General features: G+C 38.7%; 1 protein-coding gene across 6 annotated transcripts in view; it reads left to right on the forward strand.

Annotated features, from left to right (window-relative positions):
• LOC115683091 (MADS-box protein AGL42-like) overlaps window positions 1-22496 on the forward strand; it is an 85037-nt gene that overhangs the window by 44280 nt on the left and 18261 nt on the right. The window contains exons 1-8 of one of the 6 annotated variants that reach the window (XM_056304111.1): window positions 2298-2912; window positions 3010-3207; window positions 5366-5447; window positions 8290-8351; window positions 8451-8550; window positions 12297-12338; window positions 12436-12477; window positions 14297-14609. The exons of 4 other annotated variants lie outside the window; for them this stretch is intronic. In XM_056304111.1, the coding sequence (XP_056160086.1) occupies window positions 3023-3207; window positions 5366-5447; window positions 8290-8351; window positions 8451-8550; window positions 12297-12338; window positions 12436-12477; window positions 14297-14413 (630 nt within the window). In that variant the 5' untranslated portion in view covers window positions 2298-2912; window positions 3010-3022 and the 3' untranslated portion in view covers window positions 14414-14609. Of the gene's footprint in view, window positions 1-2297; window positions 2913-3009; window positions 3208-5365; window positions 5448-8289; window positions 8352-8450; window positions 8551-12296; window positions 12339-12435; window positions 12478-14296; window positions 14610-22496 lie in introns of those variants that run through there. One more of the 6 variants, XM_056304112.1, reaches the window with a different exon arrangement.

Genomic DNA, 22496 nt, shown 5'->3' on the forward strand with positions numbered 1-22496 from the left:
TAAGACTTGGATTGCAATTACCACGCTAATACCTTCTTTTAGGATAATTTCTATGAGTACACAATTGGAATGTGGTATATACTCTCCATCATAGGAAGGCACAAGGGTCCTGTTCCGAGAGGTTGTCTTGGCGAGAGTCTTAGGGGGCAGCGCCCCCACGATGCCAGAGAGCTTTTATAGTTTGATACCTATATATATTCTCTTTCTCTTATAATTGAGAGTGCTGTAATAGAGAGGTGCGGTATGCTAGTTATAGTGGAGTAATCTATTGGATGTAGCTTTAATTTAAGGGTGAATGAAGCTAAAACCTTATGTCTCGATTTCCTTTTCTCAATTTTATTTTCTATTTCGTTGTGTTTATGTCCCCAATCCTAACACACACATCATATCTATATGTCTCCCATAATATCTTATGCATATAACCCGAGTAGCCACTACATTCATTGAAAATTAGTAAAGTGCTCAATAGAGTGACCACACCCCATTATTGGCTGAAAAACAAGTATTAGTTATTTTTTATTGTTGACCTTTTCCTCCTCTATGAGTACTTACAATTATCAATATCCTTAAGGGCGTTTTAATGTATTATTGTCATAATCAGCCAGTTAGTTGGGCTAGTGTCAATTTCAATACTTCTTTTTCTATATGAAATATGATTGATTTGATTTGTTTAAACTAGTAAATGAAATCCTCATATTTACTCATGTCGAGAGAGGAATAACTTGAGAGCAAAGACGAAGAGAAAGAAATAAGCGATTTGGTGCTAAATCATCTCTTAACCTCCATATTGAGTGGTAAAATATAAATAAGATTCATTTTATGGAATTACATTATCAAAATTAACAGACAAAAATCACTATCTTTCCAATATGAAGAAAAGAGAGGCTACTCCGACTTGATAAGCTTGCTAGTCGAGGTAGGTTAAAGTGTCGTTCCCTGCAATCTACATGGTGGATGAGAGGGGTCATCTCTTCTTTAAATGCAAGTTCCCTTCCTTGCTGTTCAAACTCTTTTGATATGCTATGCATATCGCTAGTGCGATTATCAGATACTTGAATGGTTGTAAGTCTGTCAAAGCTAAATCCAATCGGGTCATTAATAGCTCCGTGAAATAGTTTAGTAGTTCGGATCTAGAATGCTCTATGTTTTTAGCCCCGATATGTTTGTAAATAGGTCGAATACTGTGGGGGATTCATGAGCTGTGTCTCGTATTATACAACTTCCCGATCAACAATGATGATGAATTATAAATAGAACATAAAGAAATGATAAGCTAAAGGAAACATCTGCATTCATTCATCAATAAATTCTCATGGTAATAATTTCGAGTACTCCTAGTGCACCTAGTGCTCATCCACCTATTAAGAGAAACTTATAACTGGATTTTAGGGTTGCACAGTCGTTTTCCGTCGGCTTTAGAAATGACTTTGTATCTCTAAAGGCTATTGGGCAAATGCTAAGAAATTTACCAATTTTTTTGAGAGACCTTGTGGGACTCGCATTGAATTTTTTAAAGTCCTCCAAATGCCCTTAACCCAAAAAAAGTCCTACCCAGTTTAGGGCTTTCATCATTCCCATAACGATAATGCATTTTCTTTCTTGCAACTTTATGCTCGCTAAATTTTCAAAATTTTGGTTTTACCATCACCATTGTTCATTATGCAACCTCGTGCAACGATACCGGCGAGCTCGGATCTGATTGCCGATGAGGCCTGCCTAAGAGCTGCTTGCTCGACGGGGGTCGCGTGAACTCGTGTCGCCTTAGCATGAGGTAGTGCGACCTCAAATGACCGTTGTCGGTGCTAAATCTAGCTCACTAAAGTTTGATAATCGCGAGTATATTTTCTTTCCTTTTTATTTATTTATTTAAAATGTATACATAAAGTTGATTCTCGAAATACTTTTTTATTACATTTTACCAAATATTGATGACATTTTTAAAAAAACCAACTTGACCTAAAATCTTTATATTTTTTCCGAATCAAACGAAGAGAGCTCGTACTATTGGCCCAAATAAAATAAAAAAAAAGTGCAGGTCCACAAACTTTAAGTGAGAGATAATTTTTCCCACTTGTCGACGTCCCACTGGTTAACTGGCACGTCATGGTACGATGATGTCGACAATTCCCTTTTTTCTCGTACCATCTTTTTCCCTTGTTTTTTTTTACCGTTTCGTATTTGGGTGCTCTCTCTTTCGCATGTCCCCACAGGCCACGGCTACACCTAACAGCTGAAGCCCGCTGCAAAATATAACTTCTCTCGAAAAAACAAAATATCTTCTCCCTCTCTCTCTCTCTCTCTCTCTCCCTCTCTCTCTGTATCTCTATCTTTACTTTATTTTTCTTAATTTTGCCAAAAAAAGATAACCCATCTGCTTCTTTGAATCTTCTTTACCAAATCAACCATGCCGTTTCGGTCGAACTAGAATACTTCGTTTTCCTCCTTCTTTCTTTCCTTTTTTGTTTGTATTTCCTTTTTATGGATGGGTACATCACACCATATATATTTTCCCTGACTCACTGACTAGAACATCGTTGAATTTGGAATCCTTTTATGTTTGTGGCCACAAAATAGTTAGAGAGATCTATCAACTGCCAGTAGATCCTTTGCGTTGATTCTACTTTCTTTGTTTTCTTGTCTTGGCCCTCTCATCCCTCTCTAGGGTTTCTGATTTTGTGACAAAGAGAAGAGAATACGCTGGGCAAATCTATAATTCTCCGACCATTGACTTTGTCAAGTCTCTATCCTGTGGTTTTCGCTTGTGTTCGAATGATGATATAGTCCATTTCTGTTTGATCAAAAAGTGTGATTAGTGTTGCAGTGTTTTTAGCTTCTCAAGTACTTCGGTCTAGTCAATAGGAGGAGGATAAAAAGATAAATCTTCAGCTGGTTGAAGCTGCACAAAGTCCCTGGTGAGTTGTGGTTTTTCATCGTTTAGGTATACTAGTCAAGTTTATCGCTATGTTTGAGTTTTTGTCACTCTAGGGTTGGTAACCATTATGTATGTAGGGAGAATTTAATCATGGCTAGAGGAAAAATTCAGATGAGGCGAATTGAGAACGCAACGAGCCGGCAGGTCACCTTCTCGAAGCGCCGGACCGGGCTGCTGAAGAAAGCTCACGAGCTCTCGGTCCTCTGCGATGCTGAAGTTGCCCTGATCATCTTTTCGCAGAAAGGAAAGCTTTATGAGTTCTCGAGCAATTCCGAGTAATGTTCCTCTACTGGTTTTTCGATTTCTCGAGTTGATTTTAGATGGCGAACATGATTGAGCCTTGTTAACATTCTTATATCCAAAATGAGGGCTTGTGCACATATATGTGCTGTGTGTTTTTAAAGTGTAAATAAGGGACAGCATCATGGCATGGGTTTTTTCTTATCCTCCTTTTCTTTTCTATCATTTTTTGTTTTGGTCAAACGTGTAGTGCTTTCCCCTTCGATCATGGACTGAACTCACCATGATGACCAGTATAGTTCTTATTTCCAGACAATTTCAAACAATATATGACTTCTGTTCAAATATCCTAATCGAAAGTAGCCGAGATAAAATCTATATTATCGCTTTTTTTTTATAGTCAATGTACTGAGGTATACCCTAAACAAATGGCTAGATGTGGGGATTTGATGATCAAAAGCACTCATCGTGTACGCTTTTGCATTGGAGCTGGACTCTCTCTTTCTTAATGGTCCTTCTGAGAAATCTAATTGTTGAATATCTTGCAAGTACTGTTCTCCTCCAGCTACTTCACATGTTAGGATAATTAGTTCTTTGTCTTGGGGAATGAAACATTATTTGATTTTCGAGAAACTAGGGACTGATATTGTTTGGTCCTTCTGGTTTTGACAAGTAACAATTAAGCCTTCACCCCAATTCCACATTGATATGAAATGAACATGCTGTATAGTGTTACTTCTTGAAGTGTTATAGGTTTTAAGGCTACTTCTAGGGATTGATCTCCATTAACTAATGCTTGGGGCATGATGATAGTAAGCGTATACGAGGTTAGGTATTATTCTATTCGAAGTAGATCTTTTTCTGACAAATTTGATTGCTTGGAAAATTGTTGAAGAAAACCAAACTTCATTTGAAAAGGGTGAAGCCTTCAAATGATACCTTGTTTGATTCAGTTTGTTGTAATTATACCACTTGGACATGAACTAAGCATATCTTATGGACCCTATCGGATAATGGTTATCTTACAAATCATACAAATCCGTGTTTCAAGTTTATGACCATGCCACAAGGCAAAAACTAGAAATTTCGTATGAAACACATTATATTAGTCCGGAAATCGAATAATGTGTTATCTATCTACCGCCATAATCAAGAAACATTCCTAATGTAACATAAAGGATTTTGTTGGTATATTGGCTGCTTTGTGGTTCATTGAAATCGAAACTTAAAGCATAATCAATCTCTTTTCCAAATTAAACAAAACCTGCAAAAGATTTTCAAGTTGATTTATTAATGGTACTTTAACCCTTAACAAAAGCCTGTGAAACCAGTCCTGACATCTTCAACTACATGTACTGTTGGTTATATGGTGCTTTGAAAGGTGAATAAGATTATGGGCTTGACCAGATTTGTGCAGTGGTGATTTTATGGGATCGAGTGCATTCACTAGTGTAATAGACTAAGGCTAACACGACACATCACACTGATCTCTTGGATTTTTTATTCATATATTATTTATTGCAAAAAGTGGCTGCAATCGTACATGTTTGCCAATTTAGTTGCTCCACCAAGTAAGTAATCACTATTCTTCATTTACCGGGAAAAAAGAGGTACCTTAAGTCACAAGTTAAATGTAGGTGCAACTGTTTGCTCTTATAATTCCTCCGAGAAGTGGTAAGTCCTTGTACTGCTTCACAATGCAACTGATGATTTTACATGCATCATGTGCTGTTCTTACTTCTTACTGACATGGAGTGGCATGTTGAATTCTGAAGCCATTGAGGTTGGGCAAAAAACATCGAGTTTATTCACTGTGCGTTCACGTGCTTATATACTTCGCTAGCACACATAATATACTTTTATAGTGTGAATGTGGACATTTACATGCTACTATTTGAAGAAAATATTGCTGGTATGATTATTTACGTAGTATAAGGTGACAGCCAAGATTTTCCAAGTTCTTCATTTTGTTGCAAGTTGCATAGAGGCTTAAAGCTTCTTGAGGAGGCATATGCCTCTTCCATATTCTATATGCGAGTGACAAGGATAAATATTCACGGGAAGTCATGCATGATTCCCAAGAATGATCGTTGATTTGTTTAATGTTCACTTACTTTGAATTAATGATACCTGATTAATTTGGAGAATGCATTCCGGTGGCTGAGCTCATATGCTGACTTTGCAATTTTTCAGAATCCGAAAGACAATTGATCGATACCGTAAATCTGCAAATGATGCGGATACATACCAGGCCAAAATGGAACAACATATTCTGGTCAGTGCTCTATCCTTTCCATGATGCTACATTAGGTGCATTCATAAGAATTTCACTGGGATTCTCGGTTTAATTAAACAAGTTATCACATTTGTTAGGCCCAAGAAGTCGATAATGTGGGACTAGTAATGTTTCAAGCATTTATGCACAATTTGTTGGAGTCAAGCAAGTTGAGCACTTAGCTATTTATTTATTTAGATGTATAAAAGAAAGCAACTTCCTGCTTTTTTTGGTGTGGGTTAACATATTACATCACAGTACATAATTTTTTTCCATAGGACTTACGAAAAACAGACTTATTTAACATTCGAACACAGAAGGTTGAAAATCTTATTTTCCCCAGCAATCATATAGTATAGACATGAGCGTTCATCAAGAGTCGCCTCATATGCAGAGAATCGTGCATACATATACATGTGTGCACGATTTAAAGGAATCACTAGAACCACAAAGTAGGAATCGTGCAAATGATGATGATATAGTTGAAAAAAGAGAGATAGAGTCGTGTAACATTCAATTACTGAATAAATCTTTCAGATGATAAATCTTCTTTCAATGAGAAGGGCGCACGCAGATATATATATATATATATATATATATATATATATATATATATGTGTGTGTGTGTGTGTGTGTGTGTGTGTGTCAATTACTGAATAAATCTTTCAGATGATAAATCTTCTTTCAATGAGAAGGGCGCACGCATATATATATATATATATGTGTGTGTGTGTGTGTGTGTGTGTGTGTGTGCGGGCGCGCGCGCGCGCATGCGTGCGCCACAAAGTAGGAATCGTGCTAATGATGATGATATAGTTGAAAAAAGAGAGATAGAGTCGTGTAACATTCAATTACTGAATAAATCTTTCAGATGATAAATCTTCTTTCAATGAGAAGGGCGCGTGTGCGCGCACGCAGATATATATATGTGTGTGTGTGTTTGTTGCAGATAAACTTATATTGTCCCAAATCAATTATTGCATTTCCTTTAAATCAAATCAAGTGAAACTGTAGAATGAAGAAATAGCTACCTTCATGAGAGTGACAGCTATTGTTGGTGTGTGTGTGTGTGTGTTGCAGATAAACTTATATTGTCCCAAATCAATTATTGCATTTCCTTTAAATCAATTCAAGTGAAACTGTAGAATGAAGAAATAGCTACCTTCATGAGAGTGACAGCTATTGTCTTCACATACTGACTTACCTGTCAAATGCTAAATCTAAAATTATAACAGGCTCGATAGAATTAAGCTGAGGAAAGGTTTTGCGTCATTTTTTCTCATTCTTCATGTTTAAAAAAAAATATCTCTTTAATTTATTATATATCTAATTCACAATTTGCAACTTGCAAGGGACTAGTTTACAACCTTTATTCTACTAAACTTCTAAATAAATACAGAAAATTTTGGATCATGAACCTTCCTATTTCGTGCAGATCAAAAACTTTTTCTATTTGAATCTCTTTAAAACTTCACTTTCCTAATTCTTTTGTTTGATGAAGATGCTTCTTTGTGTGGTTTATATGCATTGCAAGAGATGAAAAGAGATGATCTCAATTCTCAATGTGTTTCTTCAAACATTTGATTCAATTCCAATTTGATATCAATATGATCTTTTGGGTTATTTGAGTTGTGGATTTTCACAACATCCATCTTCACCAAAGCTCGGTAAAAACATCAATATTTTAAATATCAACTCAGTAAATCCTTTTGTCTGCATCAACAGTGTGTCTCTATTGATGAAAACACTAAAATGGTAGGCATTCATGGCTACATCTTTTGGCTGAGTCATAGCAGTACGCGTTTCAGTTTGAAAAATTGCACGTTCACAATGTTAAATACATATATAGGATGCACGTGCTTTGGTACATGAGCGATGCTTCATGGTTCTCAAGCATGAGGAATGCTGGGGATACTCTCTACATTGGTTTACTAAGCAATGTGGCATTGCGTGAGTGTTAGTTAAGTTAGTAAACTCTTTAAGTACCTAATCAGGAATCTACGTCATTGCTTAGTAAACAAATTTAGGAGACGAGTCTTAATATGTCGAGAATTATTCTTTAAGTATGCATAATCTCTCATGAACTCAATTCTAGAAAACTCATCCAAATTTTACAATTTAAGGCAAAAGTCAAGTATCTCATAAGAAATGTTAGTCTAGTACAGGAGGGAATAATTTAAGAGAGCCATCAAAGCCGTGCTATCAAAGTGCTGTTATGGTTAGATAAAGGACTTGCATTATAATTGCAAGCCATACCACTCTTATTCATGGGATTTGGCAATGACTGGGAAGAAGAGAGGAGAAACTGCTGATATATATACAGACAAATAGGTTTCAAGTTAATTAATACCTTAAAAAAGCTATTTTGATCTTTGTACCTGTCCACAGGACATTAACTGGTCCTCTAAAATGCTTTCAGCTTCTGAAATCCTTCTCATCATCCACCACTTGATACCTCGAAAACACACCCTCCATGGGCATTTAAATCTTATTGTTTTCTTGAAGGAAGTTTTAAAAGTGATTGTTGGTGTGAACCAATATATATATGTATTAGTAGATTGTAATAATATACCACCGTGTTCTTGATAAGAACCCTATTCTTGATCTCAAGAATTACTGAGGTGGTGAGCCATAGAATCAACTATGGTTTAGATTGTCCAGCGACAAATTTTGCAAGTACATTAGGGTGGTTGTAGTAGCAATCTTAGTTTTGCAAGATCCTGTGGTGTTACATATTCGCTCACTCTTATCGGTTTTATCCGTTGCATGATTTCACATATGTTCAGTTTGTATTGCTCTGTTCACTGGATACATAAATATCACAATCTCCGTAAATGCGCAGCATCTGAAGCATGAAACCATGGATATGGAGAGGAAGATTGAGCTTCTTGAAGTTTCTCTACGGTCCACAAATTTTGAGACTTCTCTCTTATAAATTGTGGATTGAAATGGGTTCCTCATATCTAATTCCCTAAACTTTGGTACTTTTCTTTTTCTCATCAGGAAGCTATCAGGACAATGTCTTGGATCTTGTTTGATCGACGAAATCCAAATGATAGGGGATCAGCTCGAGCGAAGTTTGAGCAGCGTTAGGGCGAGAAAGGTACATGCCTCTTTGGCATAGTTGTCCTTTTCTCTGTGCCTAGAGATGTTTTGAAAGCTTTTCATCAAGTAGCCGCTGTGTTTGGAGGCATGGAGATGGTGAGAAGTGAAAGAAAACAAGGAGAAACAATTTCCCTCAAACGACTAACAAGACTGATAATGAATACAGGAACCGAAACACCAATTTCAATAGAGACTGCAATTGCATTGTAAGATTAAAACTGAATAGACTAAACACGTCAAACTTGGAAAGGAATGAAAGCACATTCATAAATCAACCTTTTTCTTCATTGTTGTTGACCAGTTCTCTTTTTCCAATATACAAGGAAAGGATCAGGGTTATTTTTTTATCGTTATTTTCTCCTAGACTTATTTGGATGATTCTATTGTTCTTTTTCCAAAAAAATTGGATGTTTTTTCAAGCCGGTAAACTTTTAAAAGAGTATGTGACAATAAAACTGTGATAAAAAAAAAAGAGTATCCTGTTACTTGATTCCTAATCAACCCATTAGCAACTTACCATAACTTTTATGAAATCACCAACTCCATTTGACAATGTATTTTGACAATGTACTAGAGTTATTTGGATGACTCTATTGTTCCTTTTCCAAAAAAAAGGGTGTTTTTCATGTTGTACATGACAGTAAAACTATGATAAAAAAAAGTTTGTGGTTACTTGATTCCTAAGTAACTTTGTGGCAACTTACGTACACTTATATGAAATCACCAACTCCTTTTGAGAATGTGCAAATTATCAATTTTTCTTAATTTTTCTTAATTTTTATTAATTTTTTCTTACCATTCCTATAAATTTAATAGCTTTTATATAAATTTACCAATATTTATTTAAATGACTTGCCGAATTATTTTTCAATTACATTATTTACTCTTTTTGGTTTACCAAGTTTCGTGTGAGTTATTTACCAACGTTTATTTGATTTTTTTTTATTTATCAACTTTTGTTATCGGTTAACAACATTTTTTTTTTGGTAAGGGGTTAACAACATTTTTTTGTCTTTCTTAAATCCAATTTTAGAAGTCTCTTTTATGAATTCACCAAATTTTCTCTCATTAGGTTAATGATTAGTTTTGATTTACAATTTAACGACATTTATTTGGTTTTTTTAAATAATTACGTAATATTCTTTTTAGTTACCAATTTTTATTTACCTAACTTACAAACCCAACTAGAAATTACCAATCTTAATCACATAGCAATTACCAAATTTTCTACATTTAAGTTATCAACTATTCTATGTCATCAACTCTTATTTGATTAGTTACGAAGTTTATTTGGTTTTGTTAAATGACTAACTTCTTTTATCTTTGACCCAAAAAAAAAAATTGTGTCATCTTTCACCAACTTTTTATTTACTTTTCCTACCAACACCTTAAATTTACCAACTATTACATGAAATGGGTAATGACTCCTTGCACTTTTGCTCAATATTCAATCTAGACCTTGAACTTTTTTTCTTTTGTCTTATGTAAACTGTATACTTTTTAAAATTGGTGCAATGTGATCCTTCCGTTAAATAGACTAACAAAAACTGCTAATGTGGCACTTGAGGGGGAAAAGTGCCAAAAAAGTCCTAAACCTTTTGCATTAGTGCCAATTTAGTCCTAAACTTTTTTTTGGTGCCAATTCAGTCATAAACCTTTTGCATTGGTGCGAATTTAGTCCTAAACCTTTTTTTGGTGCCAATTAAGTCCTAAACCTTTAAATTGGTGCCAATTCAGTCCTAAACCTTTTGTTTTTGTGCCAATTTAGTCCTTCCGGTCAATTTTGACCGGAATTTGCCGACGTGGACGCTTGCCGGCCGGCGGTTGGTCACCGGCGCCGACGTGGCGCTGACGTGGACAACTTTAATAATATTTTAATATTTTTTTGAATATTTATTTTTTTTCCTTTTTTTAAATTTTTTTTTCCACTTTTTTTTTTGCCCTCCCCTCCTTCCTCTGGTCGGTCGCCGGTCCGACGACCGGCCAGAGGCCAGAGGCCAGCGAGCTCGACCTCGCCAGCCACTGGCGACGGCTGCGGCCTCGCCAGATCCGGCGAGGTCGAGCCTCGCCCGACCAAGGCGAGGCTCGAGCCCTCGCCGGAGGCCGCGAGGCGAGGCGAGCCGCCATGAGCCGGGCGAGGCCCGACCTCGCCGGATCTGGCGAGGTCGAGCCTCGCCCGACCAAGGCGAGGCTCGACCTCGCCAGATCCGGCAAGGTCGGGCCTTGCCCGACCATGGCGAGGCTCGCCCTCGCCGGGCGAGGCCGCCGCCGTCGCCAGAGGCCGGCGAGTCACCGGCCAGAGGAAGGAGGGGGGGACCAAAAAAAAAAGTGGAAAAAAAAAAGAAAAAAAAGGAAAAAAAATAAAAATTCAAAAAAATATTAAAATATTATTAAAGTTGTCCACGTAAGCGCCACGTCGGCTCCGGTGACTGGCCGCCGGTCGGCAGGCGTCCACGTCGGCAAATCCCTGTCAAAATTGACCGGAAGGACTAAATTGGCGCAAAAAACAAAAGGTTTAGGACTGAATTGGCACCAATTTAAAAGGTTTAGGACTTAATTGGCACAAAAAAAAAGTTTAGGACTAAATTGGCACCAATGCAAAAGGTTTAGGACTGAATTGGCACCAAAAAAAGGTTTAGGACTAAATTGGCACTAATGCAAAAGGTTTAGGACTTTTTTGGCACTTTTCCCGCACTTGAGGCAACCAACCATGTCCAAGTTGGCATCTGACTTGTCAATCGGACGTCCAGAAAAGTTGATAATCACTTAAATTAAAGTTAGTGATTTCATATTAGAGTTGGCAAGAAATAACTCAATTGGACAGAGAATAGCAAGTTTTATGATTTAAATGCATGAAATGAAAGTCTTATGACTCAAATGCATGACGTTGACAAGTTTTAGAACTTGCCCTATAATCATTCTAAAGTATAGTAACCCAAAACTAGTTGGTAATTTCGTTGGAGAAAAGCTCGTAAGTGATTTTAATTAAGGCTAGTAATTTTTTAAAAGAGTTGGTAAATTTAAGGCATTGCTAAGAAATGCAAATGAATGTTTATTAATGAGAAGAAAGTTGGCAAATTAAAAAAATCCAAGTAAGTATCATTAAATAACTAAAAAAAAAAGTCGGTGGCTCCACAATATGAGGTAAAAATTGGTAATCACGCTAATTTAGGTGAGTAATCTCTAGATACAAGTTCGTAATTCAATATAAAAGTTGGTAAAATTAAAAAAAAAAGTTTAGCAAGTAAGTCAAATGAAAATTGATAATGTAAAAGCTAGTTGGTAATTTAATTTGACAAAAGTTAATAAGTTTCTATAATTTAGATTGGTAATTTCACATAAACTCAAAGTGTTAATAAGTTATGAAAATAAAGATTGATAAATTAGTACAAAATTTGGTATTTTATGAAAGTATTGGTGATTTACTAGTAACTTGCCTTAAAAAAATTCACCAGTTATTTTAACCAATAGTTTCTTGACACTTATTAACACTAGTTCAAACTAGCCAACATGAAGAAAAATCCCTATTCTTTGTCATGGAATAATAGAATTCAGCAAGTGATTTTAGTTCATTAACGTCGGTGATTTCTGTCTACAACTTCTCTCTCGAACTGTGTTTCTGGACAAGTTGCAAACCATTGTCCTTCTCAACTTATTTTCTCATTTTTTTTTCCTTTTACTAAGAAAGGTATGTGGACAACATGCACACACACGAAAGTTAAAATGCATGGGTCTCTTTTACAGGCTCAATTATTCAACGATCAGATACAGCAGTTACAAGCAAAGGTAAGTATTGGAATATGATGAATGCATGTCCGATCTCATCAGGTATTGTTAAATTCCTGGTTATATTAATCTAGCAACTTTGTTTGGTGTAATTCAGGAGAGGTCTCTGAAGGAAGAGAATGCAAAGCTTCTTGCAAAGGTGAACCCTTTTTCTCATCTATGCTTTTATTGCCTACCTATTACTTGCCATGCATCATCACTCTTCTGTGAATAAATTAACCACTTTCCACAAACTTGTGAAACCTACATTAGAATCTCTCAATCAATTTCATGTATGATCTAGTAGCGTAGTTTATGATGTGCTAAGACCAGAGAGAGGTCTTCAATGATTAAGAATGGGTTTTGTCTAATAGGCTTGTGTAGTGAAGAAGCTTGTTGCTTTTGTCCATCAAACCAATATTAGTAAATTATGTGCTGCACAGTTAATGTACTGGTTAAATGTGCTGGTCATCAGTTTGTCTTGCTCTCTATTAGTCCTGGTGTTAAAACCATTAAAGAGTACTGCAACATGATCAGTTTCTTTGAAAAGGACAATGCATAAGGAGAGATGCTTAATTTTAGGGTTCTGTACTGGTATTTTTATTGAACCTTTCTTTATTTGCAAGAAGTTTTGTTTTTTGATAGCACAAGTTAAAATGAGCAGATATGTTGAACATCACCAAAGAATTTTATGATCTTTGAGACCGTATGATCTGCTTGAAAAGTTATTACTTGCACTAAGCTACGAATCCATGTTGAGAAAATTACCACCGCATTGAGAAATTTATTGTCGCGAGATACAATTCTACTTTCCTTTTTTACATGGAACTGTAAACAAACTCAAATCTCTCTTTGTTCTTCTATGGTGCCGCACTTGATCTGTTGAGAAAGTGATTGACTCCATAATAGAAGTTACTAATACAGATTTGGTAACTCGTGTTGGAAAACAAATATTAGGGAAATTACGATCATGAGATGCGATTATGTGTATGGGACTGTAGGATTGTAGACGGACCCAAATCTCTGTCTTTCTTTGATCCGGTGACCATTAGTTGATTTGCTTGGAAAGTTACTGACTTGAAAAAAAAAAAAGGTTACTAGCACTAAGTCAGCGACCTGCGTTGTGAAATATCGCCATGTTGAGAATATTGTTTTCAAGAAAAAATATATCGTGTTTTCCAACTGGGGACTATAGACAGATCCAAAGTTCTTAATGATCACATTTGGCATACCTAATCATTTTTCAAGCTTTTTTTGCTTTTTCTCTTCTTTTGTCTTTTTTAGAAGGGAAGAGAGAACCACTTCTGTAGTTAGCTGTTGGGAAATATTGAATTTTCCTAGTGAAAATGTAGGAAAGTAATTACCAATATGGTAATAAAAATCAGGAGCACAAAGTTTCTGAGTAATTAATGTAGAAAAAAGTACTACCCAACTTACTATCATCGGGTACAATTCTTTGTTTCTAACATGGGATTGTAGAAGGACTAAAAGTTCCTGTGTCTTTCTATGATTTTGTAACCATTAATTAATCTGTTAAGAAAATACTAACTTGATAACAAAAACTACCCCTGTTGAAAAAATTACAACAACATAGAGGATATTAGTATCACGTTATACTAGTCTGTACTTTAAACATGGACTATAGGTGGAACCAAAGTTTTTAGTTATGTCTGGTGTAGCTAACCACTTTTAGAGTTTTTTTCTGGCATCGTAGGAGAGAACCTCCTCTTGAGTCAGATGTTGGGAAAAATTGAAATTTCCCAGTGACTATTTATAGATCTGGGTGCATAGACAGATGCTTGCATCACATAATTTAGATCCAGTGAAAGGCTTCTTCAATGCCAGTAAATCTAAAGTTGAGTTTGAGCTTTTTCCCATTTTAATTTAGTGAAGGTTTCTAGGTCCCCCATCATCATTCAATTGCATTTGTTATTTCATTTATTTGACAGAACGTTTTGCGTCCTTTCTTCCAATATCAGTGCCATGAAAATCCTTGGCAATCAACAGCTCATCCGAGAGCAGCAGCATTACATAGCCGGAGCAGCCAGAGTGCAGATGTTGAGACCGGGTTGTCCATCGGATTGCCGGAGAGTTAAACCGATTCGCCATCACCCAACACAAGTCTAAAAATACCTGTTCAATAGAATATAATAAGAATCACCGCAATGTTGTTCAGTGATATCTTTACTTAGCTGAATTCTCCCTAGTGCTGTCACGACAACATAGACATGGGATTCATGGTAGTCATTTCAAAAATCTGCGAGTAAGAATAGCATAGGCAAAGGATGATCAGATCAGAAATGAGCAATGACAAGGACAGCTTGTGTGCATTTCAACATCATTGGCCACCTCTTTAAGGTTGGCTAAGCCAAAAAAAAGTTCGTCTATCACCCTATTAGAGGTTCAACTTTTTTCATCTGACAAAAGTTAGTTTACGTGTAAACTCATGAGTGATGACATGTTTCCTACGCGATGCCTTTGGAGGGACAGACATTTAAGGATACAAAGTGACATATGAGATGACCAATATGTACAGTGCATCTGCTTAGCAGTTAATGAGAAGATATTCAAATAAATAAGAAAAGGGAATAAAATCTATGTATAAGCTTTCTATTTTTCCCTTTATTTTCCTTTTTCGTGACAGAAAACCTATGGACAAGCTTGGATTAGAAAGACAACAGGCCCCTGTCCCTTGTCACTTGTCAGGAATGAATTTACATGGGTCTACATCAAGATCCATGGCCAGCTTGTCAGCTATAATCCATACTAATGTGATTTTTTTGATAAAGCAGCATACTACAGTACACAATAATTCCTTTTCTTAATACGAGAACGTCTTGGATGAGTCAATCCCATGCCAAGAAAAGTACCTTAGGATGGGCATAGTAATGATTCTGTGCACAGGAACTGATTCTGCTCAGAAATGATTCTTTTTTATTCCGTGCCTGAGAATAATTTATAAGCATTTGAAGGCGTTTGGTAACTGCCCAAAATTTCTATTCTTAGAATAGAAAAAGAACATAAATGTATTTGGTAACTACACAAAATTTCTTTTTATTAATAATATTTTAATAATATTTTGAATTTTCTAATATTTCTTTCTTTCTTTTTCTTTCTTTCCCTTCCCTTCCTTGGCCATGGCCGGTCGCCGGCGCTGGCGACCAGCCATAGGCCAAGGCCGGCGAGGGCATCGCGGCCCTCACCGCCGGCCTCGTCGGTCGCCGAGGAGGTCGGCCTCGCCAGATCTGGGTGAGGTCGAGCCTCCCCCAGCCAAGGCAAGGCCGACCTCGCCATCGCGACCCATCTTCCTATCGAGGCTGCGACCCATCTCCCTCATCTGGGTCGCGACGGCGAGGCCTCGCCGTCGAGGCCGCGAGCCGCCCTCGCCGGCCACCGCCAAGGGCCACGATGCCCTCGCCGGCCAATTGTCGACGGCAGACCAGGAAGAAGAAGCGAAGAACAAACCAAGTAAGAGAAGGAAGAAAACCAAGAAGAATCAGAAATGGAAAAATTGTTCCTAGAATCAAGAAGTTACTTTTTTTTGCTTCTTGATTCTGTTCCAAAATTTATTCTAGAAACAATTTTTTGCAAATTTGTGCTCGGGAACAAAAAATTAAACAAACGGATTCTGGGAACAAAAGAACATAAATTTTCACTATTTGGCAACTTGCCAAACGGGCCCTTAGTATCCTCGTAAATAATAAAAAGGGATTTTGCGCATCGAATAAACCCATGAAAGTGGCATATGGAAAATGTAACAGCCCGAATTTCGACGTAATTCCGGGATCAATAAAATTGACAATATTTCGCATTTCATTTTAGTAAGTCTCGCCCAGAGCTGATCACTCTCGGGATATTAACCAATGAGGTATGGCTAACTAGGAAACGGTACGTGGACTAGGGACTCGACAGTGAAAAGGACACCGATCTCGAGATACGATGAGTGAATATTTTGGGCCAACGTGGTCCGATCTTAGGAAAGGTGATGGATTTGGTTTGGCCAAGGCCAACGATGTACAATCAGATCGCAGGTGATTCAGCAAGACCGAAAGTGTATGTGGCCAACCAGTCCTGAACCTGAACCGAACGATCGTGATCTTTGGAACTAATGATAATTTCTCATTCTCTCAATAATCGGGACCGTCGTAATTCGAATAACCCTAGGTCGATACGCGTATGTCCTAAACAGCCGCCCGTTAGCCAGAGACCCTGAAATTGAAACTCGAGCGAGTTTTGATCACGAAATTGGGCCCGGATTTCGATGCCAATTTTCGAAGGCTTAAGAGACTATTTTTGGGAATCTGACGTCGTATTACGTTGGCCACACACGTTTGGAGTTAGTACGAGTAAAAAGTGAAATTTCGGTCCGGGGGTGAAAAATTACGGTTTAGCCCCTGTGGGCACCGAGGCTGGATTCGGAGGCCGTTTGAGGTTATTTTTCGCGGCCAAGGTCATTTTGGGGTGGCCACGCACATTTAAAGTGGTTTTGGCCAAAAATTGGAATTTCGACAAAAATTGGAAAAATAATATTATTTTATTCCCGAAACTTCGCAGTCGATTTTCAAGGGCTTAGAAAGTGAATTTCGCGAATCCAACGCCATATTATGTTGGCCACGCACATATGGAACACGTATGTGTGAAAATTGGAATTTCACCCCGGGACCGGAAAAATTACGGTTTTGCTCCTGGGCCGTTTTCGGGTCCGAATTTTTGGGAAATTTTTGGGATAAGTAACTGTGGTTATCAGCTGCATTATTGGACCGAAAGACCCAATTGCCCCTCAATTATTTAAGCCTATCTCTTTAGAACCGTTAGATTAGGGGTGTTTTTGTCAAATCGCGCGGATCGGCGACACGTGACGCCGCTTGGCTGCCATGTTTGACCATATAAGACTCTCTCTCTCTCTCCTCTCACCCTCACTCTCGGCAGAACACCCCCAGCAGCCCCTCACCAGCTCTTTCTCTCCCATTTTCTCTCTTTTCGTCTCTTGTTTGGCCTTGCCGGAGCTCGCCGCCGGCCACCGGAGCGCCGCCGCCGGCCGCCGTGCCTCGCCGTCGACCACCTTAGCCCCCAGCCTGAGCCTCGCCTCCGTCCGACCCCTTTCCCTCTCTTTTTCCCTCTCTTTTTCTCTCTTTTTCTCTCCCGGTTTAGCACCGCCGCCGCGTCGGAGTCTCGCCGGAGCTTCGCCGGAGCTCGGATCGCCGGAGCTCGGATCGCCGTTCCGTCGCCACCCAGCCGTCCAGCCTCACCGTACGACGCCGACCGTCACCGTCCCCGTACGGTGTCCGTACGGTCGGTACTGTAGCGTCCGTACCCGCCGCTGTCCGTACGCCCCGCCGTGCCGTCACCGCCACTTCGCCGGCCACCGTTTTCCGCCCGTCCGTACAAGTCCGTACCGCGTGAACAATACGCGTGAACAGTACGCCGTGAACAGTGCCGCGTGAACAGTACGCGCGCCTGGAATTCCGCCGCCGGTTTCACTGTTCATCAGTGATCGGCCGCCGCTCCCCGTCGCCGTGATCCAGAAATTAAGTGAGTAAAATCCCTAAACCCGGATTAGGACTGTTAGTGCTTTTTTCTGGACTGGTTTAGGTATTATCGGTACAATTTGGACTGGCTTAGATAGTATCAGTGTGTATTTCAGACTGGGTTGAGGACGGATTGGTAGAAATTATCATTTGGAAATTTAGTGGATTAATGAGAATTATTTGGGGAGATCAATTGGATTAAATGACTAATTTAGGAGCCCGTTGGAAAATTACCGGGTATGTCCGGGTTGACTGATTGTACGTCAATTGTGCTTAATTGTGGTTAATTTCGTACTGCTATGTCGTATGTGGTGTGGCTGATTTTATGGAGTGCGATTGGCTATTGTTTGGTTTACAATGATTTACTGATTTGTGAATCGCACGTTAGGCCACACGGTATTAATTGGGCCAATTAAGCACGTGTTGTGACATTGGGTGTTTGAATTATATTGGTGCTCGTGGAGCATTGAATTGCATAACATAGACACGCATTGCGTATGCCAAGAGTGAAGCATGTGATGAACTTGCGTGAGAATGCGTGTCTGCCATGAGCATGTGATCACCTAAAATACCCTGAAGCGTTATACGCTGGGTTCAGATAATAATGAGTTGTGTGATCACCTAAGGACCTTTGGGTCATGACCTTCGGGTCGATACCGTCCTCATGCACTTTGAAGCAGGACGATGCCCGGTACGTCCGGAAGGCGACCATCCTCATGCACTTTGAAGCAGGCTCTGGTTCGCAAGGAGAACAGTGTTGCGCCTCATGCACTTTGAAGCGAGGCTAGAGACACCGGGCCGGATCGGTTCTTTGCGCCTCATGCACTTTGAAGCGGGCTAGACGCCCGGGCCGTGAATGTTGTTGACTCGAGTCGTAATAAATAATAAATTGGGCGATTGCCAGTGTGCCAGCGTGGGCCAGTGGGCCGGGAAATATACGTGACCTGTCGACGACATTTGCATGCATGAACATGCATGGACTAGCATGCGAAAGTGTGAAAATCGATGCATGAGCATGTGATTGGCGTACGTGTGATTATGCGTACCACGTATGTGCCGTGACTATTATATGTTGGTCCGTCTAACCTGCAGGGTCAGTGAACGGTTTGATTATTGTTGTATTGTGATTTAAATATTTGGTTCCGGTCAGGAGATTGCATGCTAGCCTAGCCTAGGTTTAGGGGTTGAACTCACTGAGATTCGTCTCACGGTTGTGTAAATCGAAACATTTCAGACCCCCAGCCGTAGGATGCCGAGGAGAGCGCCTCTTTTTGGTATACCGCAATTCATCCAACGGTCATCTAGTGTGCACCCTTGTGGGGATGGACCTGCAGCCATGGTCGAGGAAGTTGAGGAGCCCGAAGTGATATAAGCTGACCCCTTTTTACTAAGTGGCTGCTGACTGTGTGTTTTCTCGGCCGTTGTATAAATGAATTTTAGAAAAAGTTTCCTATGGTAATACTAGTATACATATTTTCAGAGGTGCTGTTTACTTAATGTACTACCTTGATCTCATGTGTTTTATTGTTAGGGTGTATATATATATTTATATACGTGCTTCTGCATGTGTTTGATCTCTGATTGGGCGTTGGGTCGGCGATGCTTCCTGGGAGCGTCGCACCAAAATTGACCGTGACGGGATGTTGCGTTCTAATGGGGTACGGGGCGTGACAGAAAAACAAGTCAATATTTGTCTAGTGTACTTTTAAATGCAAAATTTGTTAGGATGAATGTGATTGATCAAAATGACAAGCATCCCTTTTAATTTTTTTTTAAAGTACAGTCGGATTATCTGTCTATGCAAAATGCTATTTGCAATGAGTAGTTCTTTTTCAATCATTCGAACCAACCTACCAATAAACTAATATTTGGCTAAAATTCATGGATCACATTACTTAAATTAAAAGTTCAAGGACCACATTGCATATTGGGCCAAAGTTCAGGGACCATTTTCTTTTTTATCCCCATAATATACACATCGATGATTGATTAAAGATTTCAACCCATGGGTCATTATTTCACACGCTCTATTGTTTCCAACACTTAATTTACACCTAAACCCACAGTATTTACAAATAAATAACTCAATTGTAAGTAAAACTTACAGCACAAGTCACTGTGTGTTTAAGCTCCTGATCATGACCACAAAAGCTCTTCATACGATTGATCCAAGAAACATCTCTTAACATTTTCTTTTTTACTTTGCAGCACCTAAATTTTTCATCTCAAACTTTGGACTCAACTGCCTCTTCATCTCATTAAATCCATACATATTCTTAGCTACTATCGACATATCATCAACATATAACAACAGCTAAATCAAAAAATCATCCTCCAATCTCCTAAAGTAAACTTAGCTATCTAACTAGCTTTTTGAATAGTCTTAACTAGCCATAAAAGCATCAAAAGAATTATAGCACTGCCTAGGAGATTGTTTTAGCCCATATAAAAATTTCTTTAATAAGCAAACATGGACTTCCTTACTCGAAATAGCAAATCCCTTTTGTTGTTTTATGTAGATCCGCTCCTCCAACTCACTATGAAGAAATGCCATTTTTATATCTAACTGCCCCAGCTCGAGATCCTGTATAACAATTAAGGTAAGTAATAATTGAATAGAAGTATGTCTTACAATAGGAGAAAACACATTATTGTAGTTAATGCCCTCTCGTTATGTATACCCCTTCGCAACAAGTTTTACGTTATATCTCGCTACCTTGACATCGAAAATGCCCTCATTCCGTTTGTAGACCCACTTGTTTCTAATAATCTCCTACCTCTTGGGTACTTTAAGAAGATCCCACGTCTTGTTCACTGGAGTGATTCCATTTGTTCGCTCACAGCCTTTAGCCACTGTGGCGATTCAAGACTAGCCATCACCTTAAAGTAAGACCAAGACTCAAATGTCTCTCCCTCATCGCATATGGCCAATGCATAAGTAATATTTGTATAATCATAATGTATAAGTGGCCCAATTTACCTTCTCTGTCTATCCACGACTATAGTGTGCTACGTTCATGTTGGTTGTTCGGTATCAATGACTTCAGGAACTACGGTCTCATATGCAATCTCAACCGTTGTTCCTTCTAAGGTCTCCGGAGTCTCTACTTGAAGCTTCACCTCACTACTAGCACTATGATATATCTGCTCTGCTGGTTGTTTCTCAAGACTCTTCTATTGAAACATAGCAGTCTTATCGAAGATCACATGAGTGATCTGGGATCAGTGCACAACAACCAATATCCTTTAACCTCATGTGCATAACCCAAAAATATGCATTTCTTTATCCTCGGCTCAAGCTTACTATCACTCGCATAAGCATACGCAGGACATCCAAATACTCATAATCCATAATTTTAATCCAGAGAAATCAACAAGTTTCCTTAACCATATTTCCTCAGGAGTTTTCCATTTGATATCAGATGATGGTGATTGATTAACTAGATAATAAACCATGTTCACTACTTCGACCCAAACTCCTTACCCAGTTTTGCATGTGAAAAACATGCACCGAGCTCGCTCAAGTAAAGTTTTGTTCTTACGTTCTACGACATCATTCTGTTGTGGTGTCTCGGGCATTGTGCGGTGTTGAACAATCCCTTCTTTCTAGCAGAACTCGATAACACCTTTACCACATAACTTCATGTCTTATCGATTCTCAAGCAAATGATTTGTTTACCTTATTGCTTTTCAATCAGCGCCTTAAAATTCTTGAACTAATCAAACATATTGGATTCGTGCTTCAGAAAGTATACTTATACCTTCCTTGAATAATCGTCGATGAATGTCAGCATATATCGAGCACCTCCTTTCAGGGAACTGGAGACAAAGCCCAAAGATTTGAATGAATATATTTAATAGGTTGCTTGGTCGAATGAATAGATATAAAATATTTTATCCGACAATGCTTCAAAAAAGGCAGTGCTCACACAAATCCAGCTTCCCTATCTTCTAACCCTTCAGCAAGCCCCCCTCACTCATCATCGTCATATATGCCTCACTCATGTGCCCTAACTGCATATACCATAACTAAGTCAAGTCAAAGTCTGTCTCGTCTAATGAAACTGCAGTAGCTAGTCTCTCCCAATAGATGAGAGAGAATTCACTTTCTTTCCCTTCATCACTACCACCAACACCTCGAGAGATCTTCAGCACTCCATTTACAATGGTGTAGTTATGCCAGATGTCATTGAATGTCCTCACATAAATCATTTTTACTTTTGCTTGAGACATAATTGCAATAGCAAAATATCCAGACAAGATGAGACAAGCAAAAACCCCAAATCAAATCTAGAAAATCCAATGCTTAGCTCTGATACCAATTGTTTAGAGCACGTAGCAAATGTCCAATATATTCACCTAGGAAGATTGCCGATAGAAAGCATAAGTCCAAGTCCATCAACATATCCTAGTTGGCTCATAAATCATATGCTTAAGTTTTTAGTAAAAGTGAGTTCAATTAGATATGTTGACAAGTTTGGACTTGCGCTCCCTCTAAATGATCTCCCTGGGTGAAGGTATTGGACTTCTGTTGTGCTCTCCCAATAAATGGTATCAAAGCCAATGGTTGATTAGTGGCCACTTCTGATGTGGATTGGTGGTTGGTGAATATCTCGAGGAAGAAATCTCGTGACCAACATGGTTTTCGAGG

The sequence above is a fragment of the Syzygium oleosum genome, unplaced genomic scaffold (genome assembly GCF_021117445.2).
Source record: "Syzygium oleosum isolate NSW1041296 unplaced genomic scaffold, Sole_v2.1 Sole_v2.31, whole genome shotgun sequence".
Classification (NCBI taxonomy): domain Eukaryota; kingdom Viridiplantae; phylum Streptophyta; class Magnoliopsida; order Myrtales; family Myrtaceae; genus Syzygium; species Syzygium oleosum.